The 18,526-nt window shown below is 45.8% G+C and overlaps 1 protein-coding gene across 3 annotated transcripts in view; it reads left to right on the plus strand.

Annotated features, from left to right (window-relative positions):
- The first annotated feature begins 311 nt into the window (after positions 1-311).
- Positions 312-18,526, plus strand: part of ston2 (stonin 2) — a 59,721-nt gene continuing 41,506 nt past the window's right edge. The window contains exons 1-2 of one of the 3 annotated variants that reach the window (XM_039009905.1): positions 312-384; positions 8,787-9,068. In XM_039009905.1, the coding sequence (XP_038865833.1) occupies positions 8,978-9,068 (91 nt within the window). In that variant the 5' untranslated portion in view covers positions 312-384; positions 8,787-8,977. Of the gene's footprint in view, positions 385-8,786; positions 9,069-18,526 lie in introns of those variants that run through there. The other 2 variants (XM_039009906.1, XM_039009907.1) reach the window with 2 other exon arrangements.

An 18,526-nucleotide genomic window follows, 5' to 3' on the forward strand; every position in this document is an offset into this window, starting at 1 on the left:
TTGACCAGCCAGCTCTAGCTGGGCATAAATGTTTGTCTATGGAGATTGCATGGCTTGTGCTCAATTTTATATACATGTCAGCAACGTGTGCTGCAATTGCCGAATCCACTAAGTTGAATAGGGTGTCCACATACTTTCGCCATGAAGTGTATAATAATGACTACCTCTTCACACAGATTTAAAAAATAGTTGTTTTATTGTTCACGTCGACGTGTGAGTATTTCACGTTTAGCGATTGACCAATCACAAGCCGCGAGGGCAGCGCTTGGTGCGTGCCCAATCCTTTCGCGTCACCGGTCTCACTCTCCGCGTCTCGTTCTGGTCGACAGTCTGGCCCAATGGAACACGGAGAGACTACAGCGCATATAACACCAAACAATATCGGTACGTAACATTTAATCATTTGTTTATCCCAAACCATTTTATATCACCTTTCCCTGTAAGGCTACAGGGCTACATTGTTGCCAAGTGTTGCTATTTCTCGAAGTTAGTAGAGGCTCTGATTCGTTGTGTGTGTGTGTGATACAATGTTGCGTGCAAGTGCGACAGGGCAAATCAGGTTGGTCAGTTGATCAACAGGTTGTTGCAGCGAAAGCCAACTGCAGTGATTGTCGAACGAGAATCTGTCCGTAGCCTGGTTGGAGATTGAGAGGAAGTTATTATTCTGTACCAAGACTGTGGGCAAACTTGAGTCTCTTGATCAATGCTTGCAGGATTCTGTCAATAGTTGCAGAGGAGTAGCCTAAAGCATGTTTTGGTATTGGGTTATGGCCGCTAAATACATCCCACACTAACTGGTCTATATAGTCAATGGAATACACTAGACTACTTAGCCTACAGTTTAAATTGTGGAATAGTAGGCTACGGTGATAAATTGTCATAGCTCTCCTACATTGCGCTACCCTATATGCCAACACAGGCAGAAAGTAGTCTGAAGCAAAAGTAAACAGACTCACATACAGACCAACTGCAGTAGTGCTAGTTATTTAGCATGTCCCTGTGACTTTATGTCAACATTATGCCAGCAGTATGTTTACATAGTGGAGGGGGGTAGGGTGCATGCCACAGCAGAGAGGAGGAGGAGGAGGAGGAGGAGGAGGAGGGGGGGGGGGGGGGGGGTCGGGGTCACTGCCGAATGCTATCACAACTATGTGACAGACTTACTGCTGGAAGTGTGTGTGTGTGTGTTTAGACACTACCCCCACACAAACACATGGTTGACAGTGCATGTCTGGACCCTTGGCCTGGCAGTGGTGTGTGTGTCTAGGCTGGGCGTTGAGTCAGGGTTTGGAGTGCGCCCAGGGTTAGAACAATTCACCCCTCTGTTCTCCTCCTTCGTTGACTCCCTCTATCCCTCTCTCCTTCCCTATCCCTTCACACTCTCACCCCTCTATCCCTACTTTTGCTCACATCTCTATCCCGTACACTCTATATCATCTGTATTATCACTCCTTCCCCTTATCCCTTCATTTACCCGTTCCTGTCATTGCATATTAAATGAAAGAAGAACCACCCCATCCAGCCATTTATACTGCATTCATTTCATTGGCCATGAAGGAACACAGAGCACAGGAGAGGAATCACCGAAGACAATTCAACCAGAGCCCTCCATTGGATTACATGGTTGTTTTGGTTAGGGTTCATGTCTACTAGCAAAAAAATGTAGCCTACCCCTTTTGGAAAACAGATTTGAAGAGGCTTCCCAAGGAGAGACAGTCTTGTAGACCATTAGATTTGTTCAAGAACCAAAGTCCGGTCTAACCGTGTGTAGTCATTCATTGCATCGTTATTTTGGGTCAGAGACAGAATAGTAGAGTAGGATATGAGTTGACGTGAGTACAGTTTTGAATGCTTCACTACCTGCCCAATGAGCTGAGAGAGCTGCCGAAGAGCAGTGGGCTAGTCTCTCATAATCACCTTGATCTCTTCAGTTATCTCTCTCTCTCTCTGTGTGTGTGTGTGTGTGTGTGTGTGTGTGTGTGTGTGTGTGTGTGTGTGTGTGTGTGTGTGTGTGTGTGTGTGTGTGTGTGTGTGTGTGTGTGTGTGTGTGTGTGTGTGTGTGTGTGTGTGTGTGTGTGTGCACGCGCAATTGTTACTGTTAGGCTACTACTCAGTTTCTCAGATATGACACCTTCTTTGTCACATCGAAATCATGCAAATAAGCATGTCAGTTGTGTATTGTGGTGGATTTGGAACCATAGCGTCTTTTTGGAGTAAGTGTGAGGGTGTGGGCTTGATTGAAACCAAGCCTGGATGTTTGGTCTAGGCCAATACACTGTCGGTTATCATTAGAGACAGGGTGTGTACTTGGTCTGTGTAGCATACTGTTGGAGGGAGAGAGAATCCACCAGAGAGAGGAAGGAGGGAGGGAGCTGGAGAAGTGTCTGTCTCTGTGAGAAAGAGGAGAGACATTGGCAGAACAGATGTGCATGGAAGGATACAGCCAGCCATCCTCCAGAGAAAATGAGCGAGACGGGGGTTAAAAGAGGAAATAGAAATGGAATGAGTCAGTATTGTTTATCGGGCAGTTACGGAGACTGTGTGTTTCCTTTTAACGTTTCCTGTCACTGTCGTCCCGTCCCCCCCTCTCTTTACCCCCCTCTTCCGCCCTGTATCTTTCTCCTACTCTCTCGCTTTGTTTTTCTCCACCTTGCTCTCTTGTATTTCTGCTGCCTCTCCCTGTCTTCTCCCCCCCTCTCTCCTCTCACTTTTCTCTCCTTCGGAGTGTAATATGGAAAAACGGAATGTGATGGTTTTCTGCCGAATATGTATTTTCCTCGCTCCTGACCTTTCGAAGACTTATCTGTGACATTTGCCGTGCATAGCCGACGTGCATCCTCTATTACACACACGGTGACTGTGCCCTGGTACAAAAATATGTATCCTCACTATCCCCAGTATTACAGTGGGAACTTAATGGTACTTCCAGTATTTCAAGAGCAGGAAAACTCCCATGCTCTTGTTAAGGAGGATTTCGATTTGGGATTCTCAGGAAAACATGATTTAATATCCGGTGAGAGTGTTTCCTAAGTAGTGGGATGGGGTTGGGGGGGGACAGGACAAACAGGTTGATTGTGTCCAACTCAAACTGGGTTGGGGATATTTCATTTGAAAGGTTTTAGGTGGTTCACATCAGTAATAGTTAGGGAGCCACTGCTCCAGCCAATTACACTGTGTATTTGTATTTATTACGGATCCCCATTAGTTGTTGTCAAGGCAGCAGCTACTGTTCCCGGAGTGCAGCAAAATTAAGGCATTTATATACAGTTAAAAAACATTACATAAGATTAGATAACAGATTTCATAACACATTAAGTGTGTGCCCTACTACCACATACAGTATCTATAACACAAAATCCGTGCGTATGTTATCGTGTGTGTGCATGCGTGTCTGTCTTCATGGTCCCCGCTATTGCGTAATGTGTATTTTTATCTATTTTTTAAATCTGATTTTACTGCTTACATGAGTTACTTGATGTGGAACAGCATTTCATGAAGTCATTGCTCTATATAGTGCCTTCCATAGTCTGTTCTGGACTTGGGGACTGTGAAGAGACCTCTGGTGGCATGTCTTGTGGGTTATGCATGGGTGTCTGAGCTATGTGCCAGTAGTTTAAACTAGAGGTCGACCGATTATGATTTTTTAACGCCGATACTGATTATTGGAGGACCAAAAAAAGCCGATACCTATAAAATATTTTTTGTTGTTTTAATAATGACAATTACAACAATACTGAATTAACACTTATTTTAACTTAATATAATACATCAATAAAATCAATTTAGACTGAAATAAATAATGAAACATGTTCAATTTGGTTTAAATAATGCAAAAACAAAGTGTTGGAGAAGAAAGTAAAAGTGCAATATGTGCCATGTAAGAAAGCTAACGTTTAAGTTCCTTGCTCAGAACATGAGAACATATGAAAGCTGGTGGTTCCTTTTAACATGAGTCTTCAATATCCCCAGGTAAGAAGTTTTAGGTTGTAGTTATTATAGGAATTATAGGACTATTTCTCTCTATATGATTTGTATTTCATATACCTTTGACTATTGGATGTTCTTATAGGCACTTTAGTATTGCCAGCGTAATATACACTCCAGCTATATACACTATAGCTTCAGTCCCTCTCCTCGCTCCTACCTGGGCTCGAACCAGGAACACATCGACAACAGCCACCCTCGAAGCAGCGTTACCCATGCAGAGCAAGGGGAACAACTACTCCAAGTCTCAGAGCGAGTGACGTTTGAGAGCGAGCGAGCGATTTCACATCGGTTACACCAGCCTAATCTCGGGAGTTGATAAGCTTGAAGTCATAAACAGCGCAATGCTTGAAGCATTGCGAAGAGCTGCTGGCAAAACGCACAAAATTGCTGTTTGAATGAATGCTTACGAGCCTGCTGGTGCCTACCATCGCTCAGTCAGACTGCTCTATCAAATATCAAATCATAGACTTAATTATAGCATAATAACACACAGAAATACGAGCCTTAGGTTATTAATATGGTCGAATCCGGAAACTATCATCTCGAAAACAAAACATTTATTCTTTCAGTGAAATACGGAACAGTTCTATATTTTATCTAACGGGTGGCATCCATCAGTCTAAACATTCCTGTTACATTGCACAACCTTCAATGTTATGTCATAATTACGTAAAATTTTGGCAAATTAGTTTGCAACGAGCCAGGCTGACCAAACTGTTGCATATACCCTGAATCTGCGTGCAATGAACGCAAGAGAAGTGACACAATTTCACCTGGTTAATATTGCCTGTTACCTGGATTTCTTTTAACTAAATATGCAGGTTTAAAAATATATACTTCTGTGTATTGATTTTAAGAAAGGCATTGATGTTTATGGTTAGGTACAGTCTTGCAACGATTGTCCTTTTTTCGCAAATGCGCTTTTGTTAAATCATCCCCCGTTTGGCGAAGTTGGCTGTCTTTGTTAGGAAGAAATAGTCTTCACACAGTTCGCAACGAGCCAGGTGGCCCAAACTGCTGCATATACCCTGACTCTGTTGCAAGAGAAGTGACACAAAGAAATTCATGTTAGCAGGCAATATTAATTAAATATGCAGGTTTAAAAATATATACTTGTGTATTGATTTTAAGAAAGGCATTGATGTTTATGGTTAGGTACACGTTGGAGCAACGACAGTCCTTTTTCGCAAATGTGCACCGCATCGATTATATGCAACCCAGGACACGCTAGATAAACTAGTAATATCATCAACGATGTGTAGTTAACTAGTGATTATGATTGATTGATTGATTGTTTTTTATAAGATAAGTTTAATGCTAGCTAGCAACTTACCTTGGCTTCTTACTGCATTCGCGTAACAGGCAGGCTCCTTGTGGAGTGCAATGAGAGGCAGGTGGTTAGAGCGTTGGACTAGTTAACCGTAAGGTTGCAAGATTGAATCCCCGAGCTGACAAGGTAAAAATCTGTCGTTCTGCCCCTGAACAAGGCAGTTAACCCACCGTTCCTAGGCTGTCATTGAAAATAAGAATGTGTTCTTAACTGACTTGCCTAATTAAATAAAGGTGTAAAAAAAAAAACGTCTACATCGGTGTCCAAAAATACCGATTTCCGATTGTTATGAAAACTTGAAATCGGCCCTAATTAATCGGCCATTCCAGACAGCTCAGTGCATTCAACATGTCAATACTTCTCACAAATATTAATGAAGTCAATCTATCCTCTACTTTGACACAGGTAAGATTGACATGCATATTATTCATGTTAGTTCTCTGTGTACGTTTAAGAGCCAGCCTTGCTGACCTGGGAACCACACATGCGGAGATCATCCGTTCACCTACTCTGCGTCTCACAAGACTTGTCGGTTGGAATCAAAAATCTCAAATTTGGACTCATCAGACCAAAGGACAGATTTCCACCGGTCTAATGTCCATTGCTCGTGTTTCCTGGCCCAAGCAAGTCTCTTCTTCTTATTGGTGTCCTTTAGTAGTGGTTTCTTTGCAGCAATTTGACCGTGAAGACCTGATTCACACAGTCTCCTCTGAACAGTTGATGTTGAGATGTGTCTGTTACTTGAACTCTGTGAAGCATTTATTTGGGCTGCAATTTCTGAGGCTGGTAACTCTAATGAACTTATCCTCTGCAGCAGAGGTAACTCTGGGTCTTCCATTCCTGTGGCAGCCCTCATGAGAGCCAGTTTCATCGTAGCGCTTGATGGTTTTTGTGACTGCACTTTGAAAGTTCTTGAAATGTTCTGCATTGACTGACCTTCATGTCTTAAAGTAATGATGTACTGTTGTTTCTCTTTGCTTATTTGAGCTGTTCATAGCTGTAATATGGACTTGGTCTTTTACTAAATAGATCTTCTGTATCCCACCCCTACCTTGTCACAACACAACTGATTGGCTCAAACGCATTAAGAAGGAAATAAATTCCACAAATTAACTTTTAACAAGGCACACCTGTTAATTGAAATCCATTCCAGGTGACTACCTCATGAAGCTGGTTGAGAGAATGCCAAGAGTGTGTAAAGCTGTCATCAAGGCATCTGAAATATAAAATATATTTTGATTTGTTTAACACTTTTTTGGTTAGTACATGATTCCAGAATGTGATATTGTCTTCACTAATATTCGACAATGTAGAAAATAGTGAAAATAAAGGAAAACTCTTTCATGAGTAGGTGTGTCCAAACTTTTGACTGGTACTATATGTTTATCCACCAGCAGATTATGATTGATAATCTAAAATGCTCCACTTAACTCAAACAAAACATCTCCCACAATCTTTTTATTATCAATTTGTCTCAGCCAATCATCAGTCATTTGTGGTGATTGTTGAATGCCCTTCCCTATAAGTGTGCTGAAAATATGTGTTTACTTTGAAATAGCATTGTATCTGGTCATTCTTGGGTAGTGGAATTACTTTTGATTCCTTCCAGGCCTGAGGGCACACACTTTCCTTGTAGGTTTAGATTGAATAGATGGCCATTAGGAGTGGCAATATCGTCCGATCTCATCCTCAATAATTTTCCATCCAAGTTGTCAGACCCAGGTGGCTTGTCATTGTTGATAGACAGCAATATGTTTTTCACCTCTTCCACACAAATTTTACAGAATTCAAAATTGCAATGCTTGTCTTTCATAATTGGGTCAGTTATGCATGGATGTGTAGGTAGTTGGCAATATCAGTGGGGTTTGTGATGAGTAAGCCATCTGATTCAATGAATGAAGGAGCCGAGTTCGCCTTTTGGCCCAAAATTTAATTTAAGGTGCTACAAAACTTTTCTTTATATCATTTATCTTTGTTTCATAGTACAGTTTCTTCTTATTTGGTTCTGTTTAGTCACATGATTTCACATTTTACAGTATGTCTGCCAAACGGCTGTGCAGCCCGACTTATTTGCCATTCCTTTGGCCTCATCCTTCTCAACCATACCATCTTTCCATTCCTCATCAAATCCACAGGGATTTAACCGTTTTTAGTAATCTTCTTAATGGGTGCATGCTTATTATTAACTGGAATAAGCAATTTTATAAATGTGTCAAGTGCAGCGTCTGGTTGCTGCTCATTACACACCACGCAAATATTCTTTACATCTTCAACGTAGAATATGTTTTGTAGTGATTCCTATGACCTCTTATACGCTATGTCAGGCCCAGGCTTTGGAACTTTGGTTTTCCTAGATATGACTACTATATTATGATCAATACAGCCAATGGATTTTGATACTGTTTTAGAGCAGATTTCTGCAACATTAGTAAAGATGTGATCAATACACGTGGATGATTTCATTCCTGTGCTGTTTGTAAATACCCTGGTAGGTTGACTGACAATCTGATCCAGGTTGCAGGCACTGGTTACAGTTTGAAGCTTTTTCCTTCCAGATACTGACTGTTCGCCTTTGGCGGTCTATAGCAGCTTCCCAAAAGAATGGGCTTTAGGTGAGGCAGGTAAAAGCATTAGAAGTTTAGCATTAGAAGTTAAGAACTTAACTCAATGGGAACTGAAGTGGTTAAGTACTCATAAGAGCAGGAAACCACCACTTTAGAATCAAGGTTTTGTATCGAGGATTCTGTGGAAACCAAGTTATTTCATAGCCAGCATCCTGGTCACGTCAGATCTGTAGGCTCACGGGCTGGTCGACTAGGGTTGAGGTCTAGGAGCTAGGCAGGGGCTGGAGAGCTGAGGCTTCCCGGATTTCAAAAGTTCCTGACACGGACACACTGACAGTGTCTTCCTGTCCTGAAGAGCACGACCCTCCCCCATAAATAGAATGGACACGTATTGTCAACAGCTCGATGCCGACTTTTGTTACGGCGAACTGAATGCTCATTCTGTCTCTGCTGGTTGGTCAACAGAGAGTCAGTCTATAGCATGCATCCCAAATGCCACCCTCTTCCCTATATAGTGCACTATGTAGGGACGATGCTGCCATAGACTTCCAGAAAGTGTCTGTGTTGTGTTTGAGTGCAGCACATGGGAAGGGGAGTTTGCTGTCTTGTGGGTGAGACCAACGTTGAATCTAACCAATATGCTTGTTGTCCTGTAGTTAGCGTCTAAGCAACTTTATTACAGGACTGCCTCTGGTACACACACTTCAAACGCTTTGACAGCCTCTATGACTCCTAGGTGTCACACCTGATGTTGCCCTGGACTGAGGGTTTCTTGGTTCTCGAACGAACCTTGGTCTTCACGCCTATGTGTCAGCAGCATGGTCTATGGCTGCCAAGATTGTGCTTCAGTTTATCATTCCTCCACGTTAACTCTCTCGCTCTGTCTCTCTCTGTCTCCTCCTCAGCGTCTCCAGTTGTGCATGGATGCAGACAGGTGTGAGGGCAGGAACTAGTGGAATCTAGTGGAGTGTACACACACACACACACACACACACACACACACACACACACACACACACACACACACACACACACACACACACACACACACACACACACACATACATACATACATACATACATACATACACAAACCATGGCCACTGCCAGCAGAGTGGGCTCGGGAAGAGCTGGTTGGGTGGCGTTCGCAGATGAAGCCTTCGGGACAAGCACAGAGCATCAAGCAGGTACGAGTCATATTGTGAAAGTCATTTAAATCCTATACTGTAGGATGAAGTTCAGGAGTAGATGTGTTTTTGTAATGTGATCATTTTATGCCCATGTACAATTAAGCACATATCTACCTGGCAAGGAGATGTCGGGGCCAGCACGCTAGCAGACTGTATGTCAATAACACACTGAGTGAATTTGGCAGGTATCCTTTAGATCACCTGAACACAACTCTGGACCATGAAGCCAGTTCCACTGTATTTTTTTCCATTGTTCCCCTCCAATCAGGGACTTATTTAGACCTTTGACACCAGGTGTGTGCAATGAATTATCAGGTAGAACAGAAAACCAGCAGGCTCCGGACCTCGTAGGGTAAGAGTTGAGTAGCGCTGCTTTAGATTCCCCTGAGGACCTCTGCCTATGTGTATGGATGTGTGTTAAGGTTGGGCGGTATTCAGATTTCCATACCTTCATACCGGGATATACTCTATTACAGCAGTGCACACAAGGGGCCTTATTTATTTCTTATGCTATCAAAGTACTAGCAAATTCCCGTTGTGGACGCTAGCTAGCAAGCGCAAGCAAACATAAGCTAATTGCAAGGTCAGACAACCTAGCTCAAAACAACTATTTTAAAAGGCTCACAATTGATCCAGGAGGGCATTGATCGTCTCTGCTCTAACCAAGAAGTGTGATCTTGCAACCTAGCCACCTATAGCTAGCAAGTTAGCAAACCAAATTAATAGCTGGAGCCCTGAGCTGGAGAAAATATGTTTGACACATCTTAAATAGTTAACTTATTATAAGTTACAAGATATTTAGCTGGCAAACATTTTAATAGGGAATTTCAATTGTAACTTGTTCACCTCTCGTGTGGATCCTCACGAAACTTCCATTTGCTCTATGTGCTCTTCGAAGTGCATCTTTTCCTTTCAAGAGGATTCAACACGTATCGAGATCGATACGATACAGGTACGATACCTTTTAGTTTGAAACGATTCGGTGCGATTTGGTTTGATGAGAGAACAACTCAATGCGATTTGGTTCAATGCGATGCGATGCACTAACTTTTGTTGCTTAAACACATTCATTTTCCATTCTAAATTCAAATCTGCTGCTTAATGATTCTCATGAGCTGGGCCTTTCTGTGCTGGATCTATCTGAGCTGACTTCTCTCTCTCTGTGTGCCTGCCTCCCTCCCTCCCATATGGGAGACTAGGCATCTAACACCCCACTAGACTAGACATCTAACAACCCAATACCAATATCAGATTAGGGGGCGGGGGGCAATTTCACCCCATCTCCAAATCAAATGTTTTTTCCCTCTCGCTTCGGCCACGCAGTGCGCCTCACAAAAGTGACTGCTGACCTCGTTGTGAAATTATTAACTTTACCCTGTATATCAAAAAATATACAGCAAAACTATGTAAACTATTGCTGATGGTGAACCTGAACAATCCAAGTCAAATATGCTGTCAGCCCTGTTCAGCAGGTACTGTACAGCCAGGTGAGTTGACTCCGGTAGCTCATTTTATTCCGGTAAAACAACATTTTCAACAGCGCATAGAGTGCCTTCAAAAAATTTTCCCACCCCCCTGACTGTTTCCACACTTTGTGTTACAGCTTGAATTTAAAATGGATTACATTTAGATTTTGCGTCACTGGCCTACGCACAATGCCCCATAATGTCTAAGTGGAATTATGTTTTGACACATTTTTTCAAATTAATAAAAAATTAAAAGCTGAAATGTCTTGAGGTAATACGTATTCAACCCCTTTGTTATGGCAAGCCTTAATAAGTTCAGGCGTAAGAATTTGCTTAACAAGTCACATAATTAGTTGCATGGACTCATTATGTGTGCAATGATAGTGTTTAACATGATTTTTGAATGACTACCTCATCTCTTTACCCCACACATACAATTATCTGTAAGGTCCCTCAGTCGAGCAGTGAATTTCAGACACCGATTCAACTACAAAGACCAGAGAGGGTTTTCCATGCCTCATATAAAAAAACAGACATTGAATATCCCTTTGAGCATGGTGAAGCTGTTAATTACACTTTGAATGGTTTATCAATCCACCCAGTCACTACAAAGATACAGGCATCCTTCTTAACTCAGTTGCTGGAGAGGAAGGAAACCGCTCAGGGATTTCACCTTGAGGCTAAATTAAAACAGAGTTTAATGGCTGTGATGGGATAAAACTGAGGATGGATCAACAACATTGTAGTTACTCCACAATACTAACCTAAATGACAGAGTGAAAAGAAGGAAGCATGTACAGAATAAAAATATTCCAATACATGCGTCCTGTTTTGCAATAAGGCGTTAAAGTAAAACTGCAACAAATGTAGCAAAGAAATGTACTTTATACCCTGAATACAAAGCGGTATGTTTGGGGCAAATCCAACACATCACTGAGTACCACTCTTCATATTTTCAAGCATGGTAATGGCTGCATCGTGTTATGGGTATACTAGAGTTTTTTGGGGGTGAGGGATAAAAATAAACTGATAGAGCTAAGTACAGTCAAAATCCTAGCGGATAACCTGGTTCAGTCTGCTTTTCAACAGACACTGGGAGACATATACCTTTCAGCAGGACAATAATCCAAAACACAAGGCCAAATATACACTGGAGTTGTTTACAAAGATTACATTGAATGTTCCTGAGTGGCCAAGTTACAGTTTTGACTTAAATCAGCTTGAAAATATATGTCAAGACTGGAAAATGGGTGTGTAGCAATGACCAACAACCAACTTGACAGAGCTTGAAGAATTTGGAAAAAATTATGTGCAAATATTGTACAATCCAGGTGTGCAAAGCTTTTAGACTTACCCAGAAAGACTCACAGCTGTAATCGCTGCCAAAGGTGATTCTAACATCTATTGACTCAGGGGTGTGAATACTTACGTAATTTTTTTTTTTTATACATTTGCACATTTTTCTAACAACCTGTTTTCACTTTGTCATTATGAGGTATTGTGTGTAGAATGATGAGAGAAAAAAACGATTGAATCCATTTTTAATTCAAGGCAGTAACAGTGGAAAAAGGAAAGGGGTCTGAATATTTTCCGAATGCACAATATACGGTATATCGCCCAAGCCTAGCGTGATGAGTATACATTTGTGTGTGTGGTTTGGAACATTCGTGTGTGTTATCGCCATGCTGCTACTGTACATTCTCACAATTTTCTTGTCCACTCAGCTCTGGAGTCAGAGAGGGGCAAGCTAGAGTGAGTTAACCCTTTACATTTGTGGGAATTGGCCTAAATGGATAAGGCTACATTGAAATGTTTCTAACAGAATAAATATGGAAAGCATATGCATAACCATGGTAACCATTAAAAGGGAACAGTTTGGAGATTATGGGGAAATGATTAGACTAAAGGTGAGGACACAACAGTTCACCTGACAAAAGATTGAATCTTGAATATTCTGTGCATTTTACATTTACTGTACTTTTCGCCTAATTTTGTTGATAAGAAATCTGAAAATACTCTGGATACATTCAGTAACACGATAAAAATATTATTGGAAAATTTAGGGTAGGTGCAACATGAGACAAAATGTGTTAACGGGTTTGGTGTCTGGTGTCTCCAAGTGGCCACCTCTGAAGTGTGCACAGCTCCTAAGTCCATTCAATGCACTTTTATGACTCAAAGAAGCAGGGGTTGGAAATGGAAACAGGATGCATCTGAAGTCAATTTCGAGTCTCATTTTGAGTCTGAATACGTATGTAAATAAGGTATTTGTAACGTCCGGGGTGTAGTGGAGGACGAAGTCAGGCGCAGCAAGCAGCGAGTTCAGGGTAGCGATATATTTATTACACCACACCGGTGAAAATGACGCCAACTCAAACAAATGCCCCAAACAGGGGGAACTAAACAGTTCAGCAAAACACACCATACACGAACAACCGTGACTTACAGTCGAGTACTAACGTATACTGAAAATAATCCCGCACAACCAGTAGGCGGGCCGGCTGGTAAATAAAGCCCAACCAATAAACCTAACTGAACACAGGTGCAACTAATAAACAGACAAGGGGGGGGGGGGAAGGATCAGTGGCAGCTAATAGGCCGGAGACGACGACCGCCGAGCGCCACCCGAACAGGAAGGGGAGCCACCTTTTGGTGGGAGTCGTGACAGTACACCGGCCTCGAGGGCGAGGCGCAGGGCGATCCGGATGGAGGCGATGGAAATCCCTCAACATTGACGGATCCAAAATGTCCCCCACCGGCACCCAGCACCTCTCCTCCGGACCGTACCCCTCCCAGTCCACGAGGTACTGCAGGCCCCTCACCCGGCGTCTCGAGTCCAGAATGGCCCGTATCGTGTACGCCGGTGACCCCTCGATGTCCAGAGGGGGAGGAGGGACCTCCGGCACCTCACCGTCCTGCAGGGGACCAGCTACCACCGGCCTGAGGAGAGACACATGAAACAAGGGGTTAATACGATAAAAGGAAGGGAGTTGTACTCGATAACACACCTCGTTTATCCTCCTCAGGACTTTGAAGGGCCCCACACACTGCGGTCCCAGCTTCCGGCAGGGCAAGCGGAGGGGTAGGTTTCGGGTCGAGAGCCAGACCCTGTCCCCCGGTACAAACACGGGGGCCTCACTGCGGTGGCGGTCAGCACTCCTCTTCTGCCGTCCACTGGCTTGTTTAAGGCATTCCTGGATGGCCCTCCAGGTCTCCTTGGAGCGCTGCACCCACTCCTCCACCGCAGGAGCCTCAGTCTGACTCGGATGCCAAGGTGCCAGGACCGGCTGGTAGCCCAACACACACTGGAACGGAGATAGGTTTGTCGAGGAGTGACGGAGTGAGTTTTGGGCCAACTCCTCCCATGGGACGTACCTAGACCACTCCCTGGGCCAGGTCCTGGCAATACGACCACAGAAACCTACCCACCTCCTGGTTCACTCTCTCCACCTGCCCATTACTCTCGGGGTGATAACCGGAGGTCAGGCTGACCGAGACCCCCAGACGCTCCATGAACGCCCTCCATACCCTGGACGTGAACTGGGGACCCAGATCAGAGACAATGTCCTCCGGCACCCCGTAGTACCGGAAGACGTGGGTAAATAACGCCTCCGCAGTCTGTAGCGCTGTAGGGAGACCGGGCAACGGGAGGAGACGGCAGGACTTAGAAAACCGATCCACCAACACCGTGGAAGATCAGTCAGGAAATCCACTGATAAGTGAGACCATGGCCGTTGTGGAACGGGGGGGGGGGGGGGGTTGTAACTTCCCTCTAGGAAGGTGCCTAGGAGCCTTACTCTGGGTGCACACCGAACAGGAAGAGACATAAACCTTAACGTCCCTAGCCAAGGTGGGCCACCAATACTTCCCCCGGAGGCCCCGCACTGTCCTCGCCACCCCAGGATGACCTGAGGAGGGTAAGGTGTGAGCCCACCGAATCAGTTGGTCCCGAACACCAAGCGGCACGTACTTACGCCCAGCCGGACACTGAGGAGGCACAGGCTCCGCCCGTAACGCCCGCTCGATGTCCGAGTCCACCTCCCATACTACTGGTGCCATCAGCCTCGAGGCTGGAAGGATGGGAGTAGGCTCGGTGGACCGATCCTCCGTGTCATAAAGACAGGACAGCGCGTCGGCCTTTACGTTAAGGGAGCCTGGTCTATAAGACAAAGTAAACCTAAATCGGGTGAAGAACATGGCCCACCTTGCCTGACGTGGATTCAGTCTCCTAGCTGCCCGAATATACTCCAGATTCTGGTGGTCGGTCCAGATGAGAAAAGGGTGTCTAGCCCCCTCAAGCCAGTGTCTCCACACCCTCAGGGCCTTGACCACCGCTAACAACTCCCGGTCCCCCACATCATAGTTACGCTCCGCCGGACTGAGCTTCCTCGAAAAGAAAGCGCAGGGGCGGAGTTTTGGTGGCGTACCCGAGCGCTGTGATAGCACGGCACCCACCCCAGCCTCGGACGCGTCCACCTCCACTATGAATGCTAGAGAGGGGTCCGGGTGCGCCAACACGGGTGCATCCGTGAACAGCGCCTTCAACCTATTGAAGGCTCTGTCCGCCTCTGCTGACCACCGCAAACGCACCGGGCCCCCCTTCAGCAGTGAGGTAATGGGAGCCGCTATCTGGCCAAAACCCCGGATAAACCTCCGGTAATAATTGGCAAAACCCAAAAACCGCTGCACCTCCTTCACCGTGGTAGGAGTCGGCCAATTACGCACGGCCTTAATGCGGTCACACTCCATCACCACCCCCGAGGTGGAAATGCGATAACCCAGGAAGGAGACGGCTCGTTTGGAGAACACACACTTCTCAGCCTTGACATATAGGTCATGCTCCAGCAGTCTACCAAGCACCTTGCGTACCAGAGACACATGCGCGGGTGGCGGAATAGATCAGAATATCATCGATATAAACGACCACGCCCTGGCCGTGCAGGTCCCTGAGAATCTCGTCTACAAAAGATTGAAAGACGGCTGGAGCATTCTTTAACCCATACGGCATGACGAGGTACTCATAATGGACCGATGTGGTACTAAATGCGGTTTTCCCCTCGTCTCCCTCCCGAATACGCACCAGACTATACGTGCTCTGAGATCCAATTTTGTGAAACTGTGCTCCGTGAAATGATTCCACCGCCGTAGCGATGAGAGGTAGTGGGTAACTAAACCCCACTGTGATGGCATTTAGACCTCTATAATCAATGCACGGACGCAGACCTCCCTCCTTTTTCTTCACAAAAAAGAAACTCGAGGAGACGGGTGAGATGGAGGGCCGAATGTACCCCTGTCCCAGAGATTCCGTGACATATGTTTCCATAGCCAACGTCTCCTCCTGGGACAATGGGTACACGTGACTCTTGGGAAGCGCAGCGTTTACCTGGAGATCTATCGCACAATCCCCCCCCCCCCGGTCGATGAGGTGGTAATTTAGTCGCTCTCCTCTTACTGAAAGCGATTGCCAAATCGGCATATTCGGGGGGGATGCGCACCGTGGAACCCTGGTCTGGACTCTCCACCGACGTGGCACCGATGGAAACTCCCAGACACTCCTCTGACCACCCCTGGAGAACCCCCTGTCTCCACGAAATCTTAGGATTGTGACTAGCCAGCCAGGGAATCCCCAGCACCACTTGAAACGCAGGCGAATCGATAATGAAGAGACTAATTCGCTCCCTATGATTCCCCTGCGTCACCATGTCCAGTGGAACTGTGGCCTCCCTGACCAACCCTGACCCTAACGGTCGGCTATCTAGGGAATGCACGGGGTAGGGAGAATCTATCGACACGAGCGGAACACCCAGCTTGATGGCGAGTCCGCGATCCATAAACTTCCCAGCTGCACCTGAATCGACTAGAGCCTTATACTGGGAAGAGGGGAAAAATTCAAGAAAAAAATCAAGACAAACATGTGACCAACAGGGGGTTCTGGGTGAGTTTGATGCTGACTCACCTGGGGTGACCGAGAAGCGTTCCGCATGCCATCTCGACTCCCAGACGGACCCCCCCAGCACCGATCGGCCGTGTGTCCTCTCCGACCACAGCTGGTGTAGGGGGAGCCCCCTCCTCCGGTACCCCTCGGCACGGCCCCTCCAAACTCCATAGGACTGGGAGCGGAGGCGCTGGGTGGTGGAACGAACAGGACCCTCTCCGAACGCCCGCGGGCAGCCAGCAGATTGTCCAGCCGGATAGACATGTCGATAAGTTCATCCAGGGAGAGATCGGTGTCCCGACACGCTAGCTCCCTGCGGACGTCCTCCCGGAGACTACACCGGTAGTGGTCTATCAGAGCCCTGTCGTTCCACCCAGACCCAGCGGCCAAGGTCCGGAACTCCAAGGTGTAATCCTGGGCGCTCCTCCTCTCCTGCCTAAGGTGGAACAGTCGCTCTCCCGCTGGGAGTTCCGGGTAGTGCTCCTTCGCCGAGTCTGGGCCATTCCAGACCGCGTTTGCCCACTCCAGAGCACGACCCGTCAGGCAGGAGATGAGGACACTCACCCTCTCCGCTCCCGAGGGAGTGGGCCTCACGGTCGCCAGGTACAGTTCCAGTTGGAGCAAGAACCCCTGACACCCCGCCGTCACTCCATCATATTCCCTCGGGAGCGCAAGACGGAGAGCGCTGGAGCCGGAGGATGGGGAGAGAGGAGAAGAGGGGTCCAGTGCTGGGGGAACCGAAGGTGGAGAGAGGAGACCACTCCTCTCCCATCGGTCCATTCTCTCCATCATCTGGTCCATCGCGGATCCGATCCGATGGAGAACGCTGGTGTGGTGGAGGACACGTTCCTCCATCGATGGAAGGGGGTTGTCAGCTGCTCCTGCTGACTCCATTCTTGGTGGTGCGGGATTCTGTAACGTCCGGGGTGTAGTGGAGGAAGAAGTCAGGCGCAGCGAGTTCAGGGTAGCGATATATTTATTACACCACACCGGTGAAAATGACGCCAACTCAAACAAATGCCCCAAACAGGGGGAACTAAACAGTTCAGCAAAACACACCATACACGAACAACCGTGACTTACAGTCAAGTACTAACGTATACTGAAAATAATCCCGCACAACCAGTAGGCGGGTCGGCTGGTAAATAAAGCCCAACCAATAAACCAAACTGAACACAGGTGCAACTAATAAACAGACAAGAGGGGGGGGATCAGTGGCAGCTAATAGGCCGGCGACGACGACCGCCGAGCGCCACCCGAACAGGAAGGGGAGCCACCTTGGGGAGCCGCCTTGGGAAGGGGAGCCACCGACTTCAGTGGAAGTCGTGACATTATTTCTGTTTTTTTATTTTACATTTATTTTTTAAATCCTAAAAATCTGTTTTCGCTTTTTCATTATGGGGTGTTGTTGAGGAAAATAAAAATCTATTTTAGAATAAGGCTGTAACAAAATGTGGGAAAAGTCAAGGGTTCTGAATACTTTCCGAATGAACTGTATACCATGGCTATAATTTAACTAATTTGCTGGTTGGAATGTGTTCAACATCCACTGAAGTAGCTAGAAAGTTTACTAGATAGGACAAGTTGCCTTCCTAACCAAACAAACAGACTTGCTAGTTTTGCTAACCAAACCATCAGTCCAAGCTTCCTATTATGAAAATCGAAATCAACAATGCCAATAATGTTTTCAATGTGACATTTACTTGCAAAAGCAGCTCAAACATAGAACATGTAAGAATAAACTATATCCATACATTTTTCTACCTGGACTCACAGGTGTTTTGGCTTGCTTGTATGACATCAACGCAATATCTATTGTAATCCTCAACATCTCGTCTTTCAAGATGCGTCGAGTCCTCTTAATTTACAGCATTTCCCTCACTCGAGACGACAAAACATTTGCAAAAGTTGCCCAATTAGCGGGAGAATGGGGGCGACCTCTTGTAACGAGCGGTGATCAAGTTCAGAAGACTGTCAGTCAAAACCCATACTGAGCTGTGAAGCGGAGGCCCATGAGCTCTGACATTACGTATAGCATGTTACTGGTACAGCCA

Source organism: Salvelinus namaycush, chromosome 15, assembly GCF_016432855.1.
Source record: "Salvelinus namaycush isolate Seneca chromosome 15, SaNama_1.0, whole genome shotgun sequence".
NCBI lineage: Eukaryota > Metazoa > Chordata > Actinopteri > Salmoniformes > Salmonidae > Salvelinus > Salvelinus namaycush.